At 59.8% G+C, this 18,655-nt stretch overlaps 1 protein-coding gene across 8 annotated transcripts in view; it reads right to left on the reverse strand.

Annotated features, from left to right (window-relative positions):
* ATP9B (ATPase phospholipid transporting 9B (putative)) overlaps nt 1-18,655 on the reverse strand; it is a 259,429-nt gene that overhangs the window by 13,893 nt on the left and 226,881 nt on the right. For 7 of the 8 annotated variants that reach the window (XM_040478534.1, XM_040478532.1, XM_040478531.1 and 4 more), the window contains 11 exons: nt 16,662-16,823; nt 15,877-15,969; nt 11,428-11,511; nt 11,168-11,338; nt 7,944-8,042; nt 7,222-7,311; nt 6,345-6,489; nt 6,177-6,241; nt 5,378-5,533; nt 5,182-5,246; nt 770-878 (listed from right to left, as the gene is read on the reverse strand). In XM_040478534.1, coding sequence (XP_040334468.1) covers nt 770-878; nt 5,182-5,246; nt 5,378-5,533; nt 6,177-6,241; nt 6,345-6,489; nt 7,222-7,311; nt 7,944-8,042; nt 11,168-11,338; nt 11,428-11,511; nt 15,877-15,969; nt 16,662-16,823 — 1,239 coding nt within the window. The remainder of the gene's footprint in view (nt 1-769; nt 879-5,181; nt 5,247-5,377; nt 5,534-6,176; nt 6,242-6,344; nt 6,490-7,221; nt 7,312-7,943; nt 8,043-11,167; nt 11,339-11,427; nt 11,512-15,876; nt 15,970-16,661; nt 16,824-18,655) is intronic. The other variant, XM_040478535.1, reaches the window with a different exon arrangement.

The raw sequence follows: 18,655 nt of genomic DNA on the forward strand, positions 1-18,655 counted from the left end.
TAATTGGGGGTTAGTGGGCTTTGTTCTCAGTGTTCCTTCAGGAGACTAGCCTTCTGCAAAACTCCAAGGTCACTGTAACTTGTGCCTGGAGAGCTGGGGGCTGTTCCTGTTTTCCACGTTATGAAAACATGGTCTCATAAAAAAACACGACACACCGAAGCTTCGTTCGGGAATACTTCGACCTGAACAGAGCGCGGTTTGGGGCCAAATAAATGTATGTACTACACGCTTTCAGGAAGTGGTGTTTTCTGGGGGTGGACTTTTCCTCCGCAGCATCCTTGTGACCGCAGCCCTGGGTCCTGGGGACAGGGACACACTGGCTGTCGCATCTCGGACGGGACTCTGACGTGCACAGTGTTGGGACGCGGCAGCGAGTGGACGGGAAGTCAGTCCTGCCAGTAAGCGTCCTTCCCGCAGGAACAGGCAACAAGGGCGCACCGGCCACTGGGTGACCCGGGTCCATCTGCCGAGCTGCCCAAAGTCCCCCCAGCGCTTCAGAGCCTCTTTGCGATTGTAACCGTTCGTACGCACCACGACAGAGCTTGACTGCAAACATCTGAGAAAACGGTTTTCCCTTTCTGACGTGTAAGTCAAAAGGAAAATGTTAACAACTAGGAAAAGTGAAAACCATGCGGAAGAATGGAGAAGACACTGTTTAGAGCCTGCCTGGAAACGCGTCACGGCTGGCACACGTCCTCACAGCAGGTGCTCAGCTGGAACACCAGGAGCGGGCGTGCTGGTCCCGGGAGGCGCGGCCGCGGGCGGGTACCTTGGTGAGGTCCTTGTACAGCTCCGGGTACAGCATCGCCGTCTCCGGCTTCACGTCTTGGTCCAGCACCAGCGAGAACACCGGGAACATGGTGTATATGGTCGCATACCTAAAACCCACAGGGAGTCAGGTTAGCGCGAGGAATGCGCACCCCTGTCGACACAGCTGTGCGGTCAGGGGCTGGCGCCCCAAATCCCGAACAGTAAAACCAGGCTCGGCTTCTTCCTGGGACTTAATGCTCACCCCAAATAACACAGCCTGTAAGGAACGAATGCTCACACAGGTACACTTTTTTCTTTCTTACACTTTGTATTCTGAGGTCTCTGCAGACCCACAGGCAGTTGTAGGAAATCACAGAGAACCCCCGTGCGCTTCACCCAGCTTGCCCGGCGGTGGCAGCCCCGTCTCGCGGCCCCGGGTGTCGTGTGGGCGCCGGCGGTCAGAACCTCCACCGGCGGCAGCGGGGCCCCTGACGCCCCTCCCTCCCACACCCCCCTGCCCCCGCTCATCCGCTAACCTGCCCCCCACCCTACAGTTTTGTCATCGCAAGGCCACACTCGTGCCTCGCACTCGGCCCGACCCCCAGGAGGCTGTTCCAGGCACCACTGCAGCCGCGGGCACCCCGTGTGCCCGGTGGGGGTGCCTGCCTCTGCGGCCCCGTCGATCACGGAGGGCAGTGGGGTCATTCCCCGTTTCCGGCTGCCACAAATGGAAGCGCTACGAATACTCACTGCACGGGTCTTCGTGTCGAACCAAGCTGGCGCTTGTTTCTGAAAGGAGCCGCCTGGGGTCGTAAGCCCAGGAGCGTTAACTGCTGGGGGATTCGGTAGCGGAAGCTTTCGTTTCTCAAACACACTTGCTGGCCCTGCCCGTGCGCCCTCTCCCCTGGGAGCAGTGTCGCTGGGCGGCTGTGTGTCCGGACACCGTCCCTCCCACCGGGTTCTGCAGAGAACCCGCTGTCCTCGGCCGCGCCCCCCAGCTCTCCGCTGCCCGGGAGTTTGTCTTCTGAAGTCTCAGGCTGAAGCATCCTGGTGTGGATGTCCCTGGATGGACCATGTGTGGGGAGCTGTCAGCCATCCTTTCTGTCTCCTCAGCCCTGCCCTCTGTCCTCCCTCCCTCCGGGGCTCCAGGGGCACAAGGCCAGAGTCCTGGAGGCCTCGGGTCTCTGGGCCGTTCGTCCCGACCGGCGGTGGGCCCTGCGCTCTGGTCCGTTTCCATTTGGTTCTGCTTCACTTTTTCTACGTCTTGGCCGAGTCTTGTCTTTCTGTTGGTTCTAACGCTCCCGTCACTCGTTACGGTATTTTTGCACAGCCGCTTCACGCCTTCGTCAGACACACCTAACCCGGGCTCCTCGGGGCTGGCATCCATTCTCTCTGACTCACTCGGAAACCTTCCTGGTTCCTGGTGTGGCGAGTGATTTTCTCCTGAAACCCGGACGCTCGGGTGCCGTGCGGCCTGGGTCTCCTGGAGCTGTGCCACCCCCGCCCGCCCTGGATGCCGCCAAGGACTGCTTGTTACCGTGCCTTCCAGGGAGGTAGTGACGGGGCATGGGGGCTGCTGCAGGGACCCTCCCTGTCCGGCCGGCTGCCCCCTCCTGTCCCTCGGCCGCAGCACAGGCTCCTGCGGGTCCTCATCCCTGGGACCAGGGCCATCTCCAGCTGCCAGCTCGTCCGTCCCGGGGGGGGGGGGGGGGCCCACACACGGACGGCAGGACCCCGGGGCTCAGGTGGTGCTGCCCCAGGCCCTCCTCTTCCCTCTCACGTCTCCACACGCGTGTCCTGTGTACGATGTTTGTGAGATTCTGGTTACGCTTAGCAGAAGGATGAAGAAAAGTACCTCTGACTTTCCCGAAACAGGACCGGGTTTCACATTTTCATCCGTGACAAAGCGTTCAAGTTGGGAGGTCGGCCAGTGGCCGAGCACCACAGCGAGTGACCCCAGCCACCTCGCCTAGCTGCCGGCGCGGGTCCCAGGGTCACGGCGGGGCTGTGGGGGAGGAACCTTCTCAGGGAGGGTGTTTCCGGCTACTGCCCACCGTCCTGTGCTCTCAGAGGTCAGCGGGGTCATAGGAGCTACCTACAGATCGAACCCCTAACTTCTGGGTTAAATTAAACTGGGTTAAGGCCCTACCTTTCCTCCAAATTTCTAGTTACTTTTGTCAACCTTCTGGGAACAATTCCCATCCCCTTAGGATTTAGGAGCTGACGGGGGCACAGCTGCTCCCCCCCACAGTGCCTGCAGACACAGGGCCCCCAGGTCTTGTGAGCGGCAGCTGCCGTCACACGAGGGACCCACTGACCAAGGCCGGCCTGGCCCTAAGGATGTTGCTCGGAGCAGGAGACGCCGGCAGGCCGGGCAACGTGGGATGGGTTCTCCACCAGGTGTCTCGCCGAGACTTCCACTTGCTGGTGAGCGCGTGAGCCTCTCAGAGGGGCTGGGAACACCGCGCTCCCGGGGAACTGTGCTGAGGCGTGCTTTCTGGAGGGGCGGGCGCGACTTCTTCCAGGACCTGTGAGGGGGGAGGGGAAGGGGGGGGCGCCCACGGCCGCCCAGCTGCCTCGCCTCAGACACACGGACCTCATGGGTGCCCCTGCCAAGCCGACAAGAGGAAAGTGGGGCAATGCCAGGAAATATTCGGAGCTGAATTGTACCAACTGCCCTGCAGCTTCTGTAGCTGGGTTTCTGATCTGAGGACGTTACTTTAGCCTTGTTAGAGTTTGATAAAAATCAGCTTCCTTCACATCCACTTCTGACTGTTGTTTTCTAGGTGAGGGCAAAACTGACTTCGCTGTTTACTCTTCAAGAAGCTTAACACAAAAGCATCTCTCCTCCACTGCCAACAGACTCAGCCCACTGAGGCTCGAGAAAATTCTGGATGCCTCTCGTGGACTGCAGAGAAACTACCTCTGAGTAAGAGCCAACAGAAGTGCCAGCTTCTGCTGACGAGGGCTCAGGCTGTGGTGGGACGCATCAAAGCAGACAGGCCTACAGCTGTGCTTTCGCTAACTTGGGCAAGTGTCATTTAGGAAGGGATCGCCGCTGTCCCTTAAATTCTCCTTTTCGCGTTTCAAGTCCACAGTTTGACAGCAGGAAAGAAAGTGGGAACTGTTTTCTTTGGCCTCCACAGAAACGGTCCGGCTGTCACAACGTCGTGTGCAGACCCCGTGCTCCGACAGCAAGTCATGGGACGCGTGTCGCAGAGGCCAAGGCAATGGAAAACGTGAAACAGCGCTGAAACCTTTTGCACCTTCAGGGTCTGCCCGTTTGTGTGCTGCTCTGGGCGCCAGCACTGGTCACCGTCCCCGGGCCTGGGCCATCAGGAGTGAGGCTGGGTTGCACAGCTGGCCCTGTGACTGCAGGAGGACCCAGGCCCCAGGCCGAGGCAACCACAGGTGGGAGGGCCCCGCAGCCGCACTGAGGACACACGAGACCCCGCCCGGGCCCCTGGAGCGGTGCTCAGGTCTGCCTGCTGTCCGCCTCCCCGGCGGGTGCAGCTTTGGGGGGGCAGCAAGCAGCTGCCGTTGGCCTCGCGCTGGGATGACGCTGGGGACTTCCGGACATCAGTGTCCAGGGGAGCCTGAGGGGGCCGGCCTGGTGCTCCCGGTTCTCGGATCACCCGGAACCTTGGCATTTGGGCACGTGTCAATGAAATGTACTCAAAACAACCCCAACCCCAAGGGCTGGAGCCGCTCACGGGCTCGTTCTCTGCTGCCCCGGAAAGCCGCTAAACACCGCAGGAGACAGGTCGGGCTGTGTGAGGCCCCGGCTCTGCCCCTACGAGCTGTTGCCCCTGTCACGTTCCCCGGTCCCTGGGTGTGTCCTTCCTTGCCCGTGACAGGGGGGAGCCGCTGATGCCTGCGCCGCAGGGATGCTGTGTGGATGGAGCCCAGGGAGCGACCACACGGGCGGCGCAGGGCAGCGTGTGCCGGGCTCCGCGGGAGCAGGGGGGGGGGCGGTGCCGGGAGGCACAACCTGGACCTCACCGCCACGCCGACGGTCCTGCCGGTTTTATTTCCTGGCGTAACTCTGAAGCACGAGGGGAAGAGAAGCTCCATTTCATTCACTGTAACAGAAAACTCCCGCTTTCCAGGCTCGACGGGCAGAACTGGCAGCAGTTGCTGCCGTGGGGGATCTGGAGAGACGTGGTGGCTAGCGGGGAGACTCTCCCGGGGTCTGGTGTGGCGCCGGCTCCCGGCCCGGGGCGTCTGCTGTGGGGCCGTCACCGGCCACGTCCCCGGCACGTCCACCTGTGTTCCAGCCCGTGAGGGGGGTCCACGGTCGCCCACCCGCCTCACCGCGCCCCGGACGCCCGCCGGGAAACAGACGCCCTGCTCAGATCGCAAGGGGGTCCGAGCTCCTGACGCCGACCGTGCGCGGAGTCACCCAGACGGCGCTGCGCGTGGCTCACTCACCCCACCATGAGGAATCCTTGGTACAGAGGGACGGATGCGAAGTAGAAGACAGAGGAGAACACGGCCTGCCGAGAGGGGAGGGGAGGGAAGGGGAGGGGAGGGGAGGGGAGGGGAGCGGAGGAGAGCAGCCGTCAGCCCCACCGGCCCTCCGCGCTGCACCGGCTGCACACGGCCGCGCCCGCAGCGGTCCCGCTACCTGCATGGTGGAGATGATGAGGCCCCGGTGCATGACGAACTGGCCCAGTGCCGCCGACCGCTTGTAGCTGCTCCGCCCGTGGACCATCAGCAGCCGGCCGATGTGGCGGAACTGCGTGACGGAGAAGTCCGCTGCCAGGGAGGCCTGCCTGCCCTCCTGAAACGAGCAGGGGTGCCGCTCGGACCCAGCGCCTCTCCGCGTCTGCCGCCCGAGCACCGAGGCCTGTCCCTGTGGCCCCGCAGGGGACAGGCGCACCCACCGCTGGCCGGGACCCGGGAGCCCGTGGGCCCTGCGGGAATCAGGCCCGCACGGCGGCTCCGGGGTCCCTAAGCAGCCGCAGGCCACACCACAGAGCTGTGCGGGGGCGGGACTCTAAACGGCGCCACCTGACGCACAGCTGTCGGGCAAAGCGAGACACGCACCGGGCTCATTCCCACACCAGATGAACCCCCCGCCACAGGCCTGCGCCAAGGTGAGGGGAGACGGGGTGCGGGGCGGCAGGAAAGTTTCGCTGGTGGCACACGTGGAGCCCGGCGCGGAAGGGGCTGCAGGCGGCTGGTCCCGCACACCTCCTGGGGAACGCGGGGACGCGGGGACACGGGATGTGGGAGGGGCTGCAGGCGGCTGTTCCCACACATCTCCTGGGGGACGCGGGGACGCAGGAGGGGCTGCAGGCGGCTGGTCCCGCACACCTCCTGGGGGACGCGGGAGGGGCCCGGCGCTGGCGGGCTCCGCTCTCTCCCCGCACCACCGAAGGGGTCGCTCGGGGCCGGCCGCGGGGACCAAGGGGCACACGTACCTTCCCTTCGATCCCGATCCCGCAGTCGGCCGCCTGGATCATGCTCACGTCATTTCCCCCATCACCTGCGGGCACAGGAGCGGGAGGTGGCACGGAAGCCCGGAGACACGGGACCAGCTCCCGGGGGCGGGGGGGGGGGGGCCGGGCCCGGCAGGGCGGCAGGCTCACCGACGGCACACGTGCGCTTCCCCGTGTGGTGCTGCAGCAGCTTCGCGATGCGGGCCTTCTGGGTGGGCGAGCAGCGGCAGCACACCACGGCGGGACACTGGCAGGCCAGCTCTGCCAGCTCGTGCTCGTAGTACTTGAGGCACACCTGCGACACAGCGGCGTCAGCACCGAGGCGCAGAGCACCGCGCGGACGGGTGCCGGGCGCACCCCGCGTCCTCCTCCCCGGGTCACGGCCGCCCCGCCCGTCCGCGGATTCGGGGCCCGCAGCAGCTGCCCCGCCGGATGCCCGGGGCGGAGCGTCAGGAAGGTGCCCGCACACGGCCAGACACACAGAACCCCTGGCGTCCGGCCCTGGCAGAGGCTGGGTTTAGCCCCCGGGCATGGGAACCAGGAAAGAGGCCGGGGACTCGGGGCACGGGCCCCGGGCTCCGGCCTCAGGGTGAGTGTGGTTCGGGAAGGAACAGCCGTGCCAGCCCCTCCTGTGGGGCCGCAAGCCCGTCTCCTGTTCCTGTGACCCGGGGCGCAGTCCTGGAAATGCCGGTCTGGGTACCTCTAGGTCCAGACTGTCGGCGCCACACTGGAGGCTCCGAGGCGGCTGTGCTATTAACCGCGAGAATGAGGCCTAGCGCCTCGAGAGGACTGTAAGTCAGAAATGGATCAACCTCTAAAACACGAAGGAACAAGTTATCCCGTGTTCAGGCCACAGGTGCTCACCAGGGTCGCACAAGTGCTGCTACCAGAAAAGCAGCTTCAACAACATCACAGGTGACACCCAGGAAGCCCTTGGTCCGCAGCGGGGGAGCAGACACGAGCCGGGTCAGAGAGTGGCCGGATGGGCAGATGGACAGACCTGTGCTTGGTCAGAGAGCAGCCTCACCTCCAGGGAGTCCCCAGATATGACCAGAGCACAGTCGTGCTTCCTCCGGAAGGCGTTAAGCTCCAAGTGGGCCTCTCCCCGATTGGTCACCTCCACAAAAGAGAGAAAGGCACCCACGTTACAGTATTATCCAAGTCGGAGGGACAAACAGCCCGTGTGTATGAATCACAGCGACCTCTGTGGACACGTGACTTAAGACGCGGTCCGGTCTTGCAGCGGCAGTCCGGAGCCGGGAAATTTCATTTTTGTTTGAATTACAAACAGTCATAACTAATACATACAGGAAACACAAACTTTGGACCATCTTATTCATTTTCTTTGAATTAATTAAGGAACGGCATTTCATTTGAAAATTGTGGTAGATTAAAGGTGCATTCCTACTAGGGTGTAACTAATACAAAAATGTAATCTTTACCAACACACAGCTTGTAAACTGAACAGGAAATGAATGCATCGGTGTTAAAATAGAAACTTGGTGAATAAATGAACCTCCTAGGACAACGGGAAAGTACGTGTGAATTTAGCCCTTTCTCTCCATTAAAACGTCGCTTTTTCATTATGCGGTAGGTGGCTGACAGAAACCGTTTTCAACCTTTTTATAGATGGGAGTAAAACATGACGGTATTTCTCTCTCGGTGGAGGTTCAGGAATTAACACACACTTGCACGTACATCCTCACAAAACCAACAGGTAAACCAAAGTGCTTTCAGACAAATACTCACTGGTCTGAAAATGTGAATGTCTTGGGTTCTGGACACCAAATGCGAGCTCTTGGCAATGCAGGTGGCGGTCTCGAGCTTGTCGCCTGTCAGCATCCATATCTAGGAGACCAGTGACGGTGGTGAGCTTCCACACTACCACACCTGTGTCTCTTGCAAGTACCTATTCATACACAGACGCCTGCACGCGCAGGTGCACAGCGTCACCACGCGCACCGGCCACAGCGCAGAAGCTGTCCAGTGTCACGGACGGGTGGACGGATAAGCAAAACGTGGCACATACACCACAGAAAAGCGGTCGGTCTTAGGAAGGAAGGAGATTCCGCCAGACGCAACAAGACGGACGGCCGAGGACACTACGCTCAGTGAAACGCGCCCGTCACAGAAGGGCAAGCGCTGTGTGATCCCACTTGTAGGAGGTCCCTGGCGTTGTTGCATCCAGAGACAGAATGCAGAGGGTGGACACCAGGGCTGGGGCGGGGGGGGAGGTTAGCGTTTAATGGGGACTGAGCCTCAGATTTACGAGCTCCGAAGACAGCTGGTGGGGACGGGCGCACGACAGTGGGCACGTACTCAGTGACATGAGCTACACACTGAAGAGTGGCTACGATGGTAACTGCTGCTTGTCATACGTGTCACCACCGTATGAAGAGTCTGTCGACTTATCTAAAACGAGTAGGAGCAAAGTGACGTTAGACGTGGCAGCCGAGACCTGGAGGCACGGGAATGCCGGGGGTTGAGGCAGGTCAGGACTGAGGCTAACAAGGGCACCTGGACACACCCAAGGGCAGAGCTCACACAGCCGGTGTGCAAACAAGCAGGGCTTGCACGGTGAGGAGCCCCCTGGAGATCCTTGCTCAACTTGCTGGTTTTTCCACTGGAAACTGAGGTTCCGCATGGATTTTAAATGGGCAATAGTTAAGCCAAAAATTGTATCAAATAAAACACCTGAGGGGCGCCTGGGTGGCTCAGTCAGTTACACATCCGACTCCTGACTTCCGCTCAGGTCGTGATCTTGCGGTTCATGGGGTCAAGCCCCGCGTCAGGCTCTGTGCCGACAGCGCGGAGGCTGCTTGGGATTCTCTCTCTCCTTCGCTCTGCCCCTCCCCCGATGGCTTGATCTCTCTCTGCCCTTCCACCACTGGCGTGTGTGCGCTGTCTCTCAAGATTAATGAACTTAAAAAAATGTCAACTACTACTACTCTTACTGAAAAAAATGGGGTGCCTGGGTGGCTCCATCGGTTGAGTATCTGACTCTGGACTCCCACTCAGGTCATGATCTCACGGTGTGTGAGCTCGAGCCCCGTGTCAGGTTCCACGCTGAAGGTGTGGAGCCTGCTTGGATTCTCTCTCTGTCTTCCTCCGTCTGCCCCTCCACCACTCGTGTGTGTGTGCACTCTCTCTCTCTCTCAAAATAAAGTTAAAAAGGAATTACATAAACACATGCTATGTATCGTAAGCATCCCTAGACCATAAAGAGAACACAACCGGGACATCTAATACGCAACTGGATGGTCTGCACACCTAGTCACAGAGAGGCAAACACTTCTCATTAACATCTGAATTCAAGTGTTTTGTGTATCGTGTACACATACGCATTTTTGGAAAGAGCAAACAACTCGTGGCACACCAGTTCTCTCAGGTGTGACTCCCGGTGACGAGACTTGTGGGTCTTCTCGGCATCTGGGGACTCGAGTGGTTTATTTACTTCCCACACCGCTTCCCTTCACGGAGCCTGGACCTAGACTACGATGTATCGACGCGTCATTAAGACAAAGCTGGGAATGATTTGGGCCGGACCCCCGGCCGCTGGTGAGCCCGCGTGCAGCACAGGGGCACGTGTGGCCTCGAAATCACACCCTCATGCCATGCGGAGGTGCAGGGTCTCCTTCCTGACACGGGGGTGTAAGGGCAGAAACCCTTACGAGCTTAGAGAACGATCAGTGTGAACGCCCCCGCACCACACCCGAGGCGCACTCACCACGGCAGCCCCCCCGACCACCGTGCACGTACGACCGAGACTGGGGGAGGTTTATGAAAAACTTCAGCAAAACCAGCGGGGCCCTGCTTCTAAGCGGTCACAGCTCTTCCCGCCAATGTCTGCTGCACAGCAGTCAGGCTTCCATCACGTTAAGAGCCCGGGGTCTGAACTGCTCTCGCGTAATTCCGAAGCCAGATGTACCTCCTGACTCAGCCGAGGTCTGGGACGGAGGGACGTATCTTCTCGTCTCCCACCTGGACCCCGGGAGCTGCCTTCCTCGTCTCCAACTAGCTACCTACTGGTTCTCTTCCAACTAGCTACCTACCAACGCCAGCTGAGCATTATTTTCACCACTGAGCGCGAGGCCCGGTCCTCAGGGCAGCCTCGGGATAAATCTTCTCTCCCATCCTGTAACCGAACTTTGGGCTTCACTGGGAACACGTGGGATCAGAAAGAACCTCTCTCAAAGCTAACGCTCAACGCCACCACGCGCCAATTTCCCCTGTACGAAGGGGACAAACCAGGAAGAAAAAGGCAGGGCGGGCCACCAGGCAGCGCCACGCAGCCTCGAGTCGTGTGGCTTACGGGGACCCCCCCACGACAGCACGACGAACAGACGAGGCAGTGCCGAGTGGCCCTCGCCCTTCATATCAGGTCGTGAGCAGGAAGCTCGGTGGCACGAGGGGGGGGCACCCCCATCTGGGTGGGACCCGAGGTCTCCGAGGCCGGGGTTGTCCCGAGCTCACACCCGATGGATGCCCAGGGCCACGAAAGTCTCTGGGACGAAGCTGCCCCACGGGCGAGCCCGAGACCCAGGTGGGCCAGGACATCCAGGGCAAGGGAAGGGTATGGAAGGGTGGGATAGGAAAGGGTAGGGTGGGGTAGGGAAGGGTAGAGGCAGGGCAGGAAGGACAGGGATGGGGGAAGGGAAGGGTCTGGTGGGGTAGGACAGGGTAGGGCAGGGTAAGGGCAAGGAAGGGTGGAGGTGGGGGTCTGGTGGGGTAGATGTAGGGCAGGGAAGGTCTGGGGTGGGGGAGGGAAGAGCAGGGCAAGGAAGAGCAGGGAAGGGCAGGGAAGGGCAGGGTGGCGGGCGGCTAGCGAGAGAGACAAACCGTGGGCTGGGGCGGGAGGCAGGCGGGGGGCCGGGGCGACTTTGGGGGGGGGGAGGAAGGGTCCCGCGTCCCCGACCCCGGCGGCACGGCGGGCGCTTCCAGGAGGGACCCCCGGGCCCGGGCCGCGCCCGCACCTTGATGCCCGCGTTGCGCAGCAGCTCCAGGGTGGGCCTCACGTCCGCCTGCAGCCGGTCCTCCACACCCGTGAGGCACAACAGCTCCATCTGGCGCTCCAGGCTCTCCACCACGGCTGCCACCTTGAGTGCCCTGTCGTGGATGCTCAGCTTGGCCTGACTGTAGCGGCTCTGAGGAGACAGGGGCCGTGCGGTCAGGGGGGCCGGCCTCGGTCCGGCGGGCGGTTGCGCGGGGTGGGTGCCCGCGGGGGTCGGCTCACCTCGAAGTCCTGGTACTGCTCCTCCGTCAGCGCCCTCTTGGCCACCACGAGGGTGCGCAGGCCTTCCCGGGCCATGTTTCCGCACTGGAAAAGGAGACGTGGGTCACACGCGGCCCCGATGGCTGCCCGCGGGGGCAACGGGTCCCCGGCATATCCGCAGGCACCGCTCCGCGGGAAGGACCACCCGTGGGCCCCGCGGTCCCCGTGTCCGTCAGTGCGCCCCACGCCGCCCAGCTTCTCAGGCTTGTGTCCCCCTGGACACCTGGCAAACACAGCCTCCTGTCACAGCCGTGTCACAGCCGTGTCGGGAGGGCGGCTCTGCCCCTCCTGCTCTCCGTGGGCGGACGGGGCTGCCGTCACGGTGACGCTCTCGGGCAACAACCACACCTTCCCACCTCTAGTCAGGCTTTCCAAGATGGTGTCAGGAGCATGATGTTCCCAAAGTCTACACCTGTCTGCACACAGGAAGTGAGGGTGCCAGGGCGGGAAGCGGGAAGGCCTCATGTGGAGGTGCAGGGGGAGGAGGACGGGGAGGAGGAGGGGTGGTCTCAGGAGGCCGCTGGTGCCGGGGGGGGGGGCGGGGAGGAGACCCCGAGGCCCCTGGGGCGTAGTCTCAACCTGCAGGGAAAGGGGCCGGAAGAGACGCCACAGGCCCCCGCTCCTGTTGAGAGACGGAAATGCATTCAACAGGTGTGTGAGAAGCTGTCCAGTCCTCCTGCTCAGAGACCACCCAAACACACCCTCTCCTGTTGGAGGCAAACCCGGGCAGCCTCAGTTGACGACGGGGTGTAGGGACAGCCTGATCCGCGCCCACCTATCTGCTGGTGACAGGCCTCTCCTGTCACCGTAAGCTGCACCTGCCCTCGACACAAATCCCACTGCTGGAAACGGACCCGGTACCTGCAGAGGCGCGCCTGGCGCTCCTCCGGGGGACGGGGCCCGGAGCTGGGACACGGCCCGTGCACACCAGCCGGCACCAAGGAGCCACGCCCGAGGTCGCGCACACAGCCACGCTGGCGGAGCAGGAGCCCACGCCACTTTCCCGGCCGTGTACCCCCAGAGCGGGTGCCGCTTCCTTCTGTGACCGCGCGTCCCTCCCTCAGGCCGTGAAGCTGCCACGGGGCGTGGAGACCGACTGACATCCTCAAAACGCTGCCTGGAAAGGTGGGACCACGGTCTGCAGGGAGGGGGCGGCCTGTGGGGCGAGCAGCTGTCTCGCCCCAAATAGAGGCCCCACCCCTGGAGGACCAGGCAGGGTGGGAGGCGGGAGAGGGGCCCCCGCCGGTCACTGCCCTCGGACTCTGAGCCGAGCAAAACCGGGCAGTGTCCCTGGCGCGCACGTGGGCGCCAGGGGGTCCCCGCGTGGACAGCAGGGGGAGCAGGGAGAGGAAGAGCGTCCGGGAGAAGACGTGGAGGCCGCTGCCAAGTGGGGCACCGGCTCCTTGGCCACTGGGACAGACGCACAGGAAGTCTGAGGCCCAAGCGCCCAAGAGGCCCAAGCTCGGGCGTCAACAGCAGCGCTTCGGAGTGATGTGTGTTGATGCAAACGAAATGTAAAAAACAACCTGAGCGCTAAGCTGTACCGTTCTCTGTGGCCACGCTGTCTACACATCAAGAACACTACCACCAGCCAAGGCTCCCCCAGGCCGCAGGCTTCCGAAGGCCTGCTGCTTGACAGCCCTTCACCTCTTTCTTGCTGACGCTCTCAAGTTTCGAACTTTGAGGAACTGTTTCGAAGGCCGAGCATCTTTCTAAAGCTTAACCTGCAGCATGTTTAGCCTGTTTCTGGCACTCGTGGTCGACACGGCACAGGGCCACGTGCTCACCCTGCTCTGGAGTGTTTCCCGGCCCCAGCAGGGGCTCCGGGACCGCACGGACAGCCTCGTGGGGCAGGTGCGGTGGGCCGGGGCCCGGCAGAGGTGGCGCCCGGGTGTGCGACCGCTCACTCGCTGCCGGGCCACGCAGAGACAGGCAGGTCTCTTCAAGTGTCCACAGCAAAGCCCAAGGGGTGCAGGGCTCCACACTTCAGCCATACAACAGCCACAGACAGAATCCCCGACGTGCACAACGTGTACTTGCAAATGAGAACGGACACCGTAGTCACGCATTTCGGCGAATGCATCCCAGACAAATGAATCAGCTGCTTTTTGGTTCATAAAGAAACTCGGGTACTAGTAAGCTTGGGTATCCAATGCTGGGACCGCACACCGACAGCTCCCCGCGACCCTGCTCGGGACGTCCTGGCGTGTGTGCCAAAGCCCGGACGCTAGCCCTGCGTGCAGCCACAAAGCCACGCAGACGGGCAGTTACGGCCGCTGAGGGAGCCATGACTTGGAATGTGTGACCTTCCGTGAGTGGAAACCCCACATCACTAGGGACAAGTGCCCGCACTCACTGATCAACAGTCCAGACGCGACTCTGCACGCGCTCTGCCCTGCCCGGCCGTGCGCACAGACCTCAGCCTCCGCTGTCCCTTCAGGGCACAGGCTGGCGCTTCCAGATAACCGCAGTTCTCGCTCGCTCGCTCTCTGGGTGGGGCGCTGACGTCTCACAAAGCTCACCTGCCAGACTGCTGCTGAGATGCTCAAGTCTGCAAACGCGGAGTATGAACCATTCAGACTTTCTGAAATCCTTTCTAATCTGGCCGCTTGAGTAGGTCTGATGCTCACAGAGAAGCGGACTGTGGGCACAGCTCCCGCGCCCCCGCCTCACACATCTTCTGGGGACGGCAGGGCACTGGTCACCGCACCCCTTCATTCACGCCTTCCCCGATCCCCAGTTCTGACCCTCGCTCCACGTCTGCGCGTGGAGGGCAGGAGGCCAAGTGCCCGAGCACTTTCGCCGTCCAGGGCGCGGTTGTTCTAGGTCTGTGCGCACTGCACAATCTGACGTCACGGGTCTGACAAAATTGGCTCTTTCTGTTACGTGGTGAGTAAAGAGTGTTGGTGCCTTGTTTTTCTTTTGTTTAATAAGCGGAGAATACAAGTTTACAGCCAAGAATCCAACGTGGGAAGCGATGCTCAGGCTCTCCCAACCTGCGTGTTTTTTGGTTTTTGTTGTAAATAAAGTAAAGGCCGTCAGACTATAAGAGCATTACTGCAAAGACATGGGTGGAGGACCAAAACATTTATCTAAAGGAAGGGAATGTCAAGTAGAGCACTGAATGCACAAAGGATTTTTAATAAAGTTATCTTTGTGGAAAACAATCTGACATTATCTGTCTGTTGCAAGACATTTATTGATTTGACCTCATAAAGCTAAATAAATTAAACAAGTATTTTATAATTAATGGCACATCATTATGACCAAAAGTAATTTTTATGGCATTTTACTAGGTCTTCAGGGAATTTAATTTATTCATGGGCCTGATTAAATCCAAGTGCCTGAAGGAGCTATTGATTCATATTGCCAATGCTGCCGCGGACGCGGGGTGTGGGGTGTGGGGTGTGGGCAGCAGCGTGTGACCCAGGAACACCACAGAGGGCTGTGCCGACACCCACAAGGGTTCCGTGGACTCTGAAATCCAACTTTTTCACTAACACACAAACATAAACAATAACATAACCTCATGAGGCGAAACATAAATCCTGTTTTCTATAGGGAGAATTGATTTTATTCGTATTTTATTTTTATTTATTTATTAATTAACTAGCAGGCTCCAAGCCCTGCACGGAGCCCGAAGTGGGGCTAGAACCCACGACCGTGAGATCATGACCTGAGCTTAGATCAAGAGTTGGACCCTCCACGGACTGAGCCTCCCAGGTGCCCCAGTATTTTCTGGTTTTAAAGTGATTCATATGTACACATTAGAATGAGATTGAAATTCTAATTAAAATCTTGCAAATAACTTAGGTTACAAAATAAACACGAAAATATAATATATGTAATATAATACAATGTTATTTCAGAATTTTTAGTGAATGATTAGTAACGCTACTTTTTCACTACTGGGAACAAATATTATTCGTAAGGACCCACTAACGTATCTACCTGCATCCCCACAAAAACCAAATCGAGTAGTTGTTTATACAGAAAGTAAACTATTTGCAGTTAAGCACCACCCCCTCCTTTCTGCCTTACGAAATTGAGAGGAACTGGAATCGCTTAAAAGAATCTGGTGGAGGGGCGCCTGGGTGGCTCAGTCGGTTAAGCGGCTGACTTCAGCTCAGGTCATGATCTCACGGTCAGTGAGTTCAAGCCCCGCATCGGGCTCTGTGCTGACAGCTCGGAGCCTGGAGCCCGTTTCCGATTCTGTGTCTCCCTCTCGCTGACCCTCCCCAGTTCATGCTCTGTCTCTGTCTCAAAAATAAACAAAACGTTAAAAAAAAAAAAAAAAAAGAATCTGGTGGAGAGCCAATTCCATGTCCAGAAACCTGTCGGCGTCTGGCCGCAAACATGCTGTCTCGATCCCCCCCCCGTGACGGCGGCACGCGTGAGCCGGCTGCTTACCTCTTCCTCCAGCCAGTCGTTGTACTGCACGATGGAGGACATGGCCACGTCGGCCCCTTTCATGTAGAAGGTGATCTCCGCAGTGGACTCGTCCTGCGCAGGGAGGGAGCACAGGCACGCTAAGGACACACCGCGCCTTGCAGATGGCAGCTGCCTGGCTAGAAACGCGCTGGAAGAGGCGATTGCCCCGAGTGTGTTCCTTGGGCCTGAGCTACTCAAATATCCTCCCGTGCAGGCAGCATCAGCCTCCCCTCCTAGGTGTCGGGGCAAATGAGAACTGAGAGCGTAACTGCAGATCTCGACAGGCCGTGCCGAGGCTGCTGAAACGCAACCTGTTGGCAACACGTGCCTCGGACAGCAAGGTGAAGGTGAACCCTCTCAAGTTCTCACTGCCCGATCGAATACGCTTTCTTCGGTCAGCCAGCTTCCAGGATATGTTTTTGGAATTTGCTGGAAACATCTAACAGGGGTGTAGGTCGGCGGCTTCATCGTCATAACTCATTCTCCAGCAGAGCCCCTTGGCGTGCTACTGCCGTCGGAAACAGAACCCAACAGCTGTGGCGGATTTTGAACGTTACCGGCTAACACCTTTGACTTATTCTGCCCTTTAAATCACTGCCGTTAGAGCCTCGCTAACTTCTCGGTATAAATCCTTAGTCTGGATTTTATTTAAAGAAAGAGAACTGCAGCAAACAGAAGCACTGGCAGAGAACCGCCCCGAGTCACCAGCCTGGCGTGCACAGCCCCGAGCGGAGCGAAAGCCTGGGTCACGAGCGGACGCCTACCCGGACGATGACCCCCATGCGCTTGCTCTCCGACGTGAAGGGGAACATCTGCAGAATGCAGTAGGTCTGGATCTGGCCGCTGGGGGTCCTCAGCTGCACGGAGCCCAGGTCTCTGCTGACCAGCGTGAGGCCGACGCTCTCCGTCCACTGCACCAGGGCCACCTGGAGGAGACCAGCGAGACGTGAGGCCGCGCGCTACACGTGAAGGGACGCGACAGGCTGGCGGTCAGGAAGCTCACCGGCAGCGGCAGTTCACGACACCTACGCTGTCCGGAACCTTCCTGGGGTTGCGGCCGTGTCAAGTATTGACCCTGGAACAGCCACTCTCTGGCTGACGACCTGGCAGTGTGGCCGGGCCCCTGGGTCTCGCTTTCCAGCATGAAATCCATTACCGATCATTCTTTTGTTGCTCGTCGTGTCTTCGGGTGCCCAGAGGTGGGGGCTTTAAAACCCACACAGGTGCCAGCCTGGGCGCGGAGCGGGCTGTGAGCCACGGGGCCTCCCGAGAGCTCCCACCCGCCCGCCAGTGCCACGTCCCCGATGGGGCCCTGGTCTCCTTCTAAATGAGAGCCAGACGGGTGACCGAGGACAGCTGGTGCGTCTACTGGAGCACCTGAACTGAGCTCAGCTCTGCCAGCAACCCCTGGGTCAGGAGGAAAACAGACTTGCAAACTGTTCTAACGCTGAAATGACCAAAGTCCCCTGGCACACGGTCATTCCTCAAAAACAGAAGTATTCTTATTGACGGTTCATTATCTAGCATTAAAATGTGAAAATCATAAACAGAAGAGTAATTTTTAAAGCTGATTTATGAACAGTGTTTTTCATGACAGTGTTTTCTGGGAAAAAAAAAAAAATCAGTTTGTCTTTAAAAGCCACCTGACAACAGTCCTCAGCTAGAACGTGGTCCGCTGGACCCCCCCCCCACCCCCCGCCCCCCTGCTCGGTGAAGGGCCGTCATACGCAAGCTGGGGGGCTCGGGCTCCTCCCGTGCCCCCCCGCCCCTTCCTTCAGGCCTGCGGTTGTACTCACCCACTACAGGCCCAGCATTTACCCCGGGCCGGAGGAGTGCACCCACTCAGTTCTGCCCAGCAAGCAGAGCGTTACCGCTGGGCCTGAGCGTTCCCTGTGAAATCGCAGGGGGACAGGCCGTGATGAGGCCCAGCAGCCCTGGTTCCGAGGCTGGAATGCTCGGGTCGCCCCCACTCCAACTCCTCACCTGGACAACCGTGGCGGCCAGGCCACCGGGCAGGCCGCCGTGCACGCCAAAGCGTATCTGGGGTGTCAGGGTTCCACCGTCACCCTCCCTCACAGAACGGGAATCCCTTTCAAGGTGAGGTTTCCTAGGTGGCCCCCACACTTCTAACTACAGGAAGATTCCAGCACAACCGCCAACTGAGGGTGAGGGGCTGTTTGCTCCAGTGCGTGCTGGGGAGGCCGTGAGTGGCCAGAGACAGGAAGGCAGGAGAACGTGGAAGTGAAGGGTCATCTGGGACGGCACATGTTCCGGAACACAGCCAAGAGCACGAGTCGCCTGTGCTGTGCTGGCAGGAACTACCGCCGGGCGGCTGGTTCGGGGCACGACGGCCACGCTCCACGGGCTGGTCGTAAAGAAATCCCTGACAGACACCAGTCCGTCTCCTTCACGGGGTCGGGGGGTGGGTGGGCTTTATTTCCCCAAATGTTAGGATCTCGTAAAGGAGCCAAACAGACAGGTAGGGGGTAAAATTTCAGGGTAGTAAAGACACACGGTTTAAAATCATTTTTTTTTTTGGGGCGCCTGGGTGGCGCAGTCGGTTAAGCGTCCGACTTCAGCCAGGTCACGATCTCGCAGTCCGTGAGTTCGAGCCCCGCGTCGGGCTCCGGGCTGATGGCTCGGAGCCTGGAGCCTGTTTCCGATTCTGTGTCTCCCTCTCTCTCTGCCCCTCGCCCGTTCATGCTCTGTCTCTCTGTGTCCCAAAAATAAATAAACGTTTGAAAAAAAAAAAAATTTT

Source organism: Herpailurus yagouaroundi, unplaced genomic scaffold (assembly GCF_014898765.1).
Source record: "Herpailurus yagouaroundi ecotype Mexico unplaced genomic scaffold, PumYag 142, whole genome shotgun sequence".
NCBI lineage: Eukaryota > Metazoa > Chordata > Mammalia > Carnivora > Felidae > Herpailurus > Herpailurus yagouaroundi.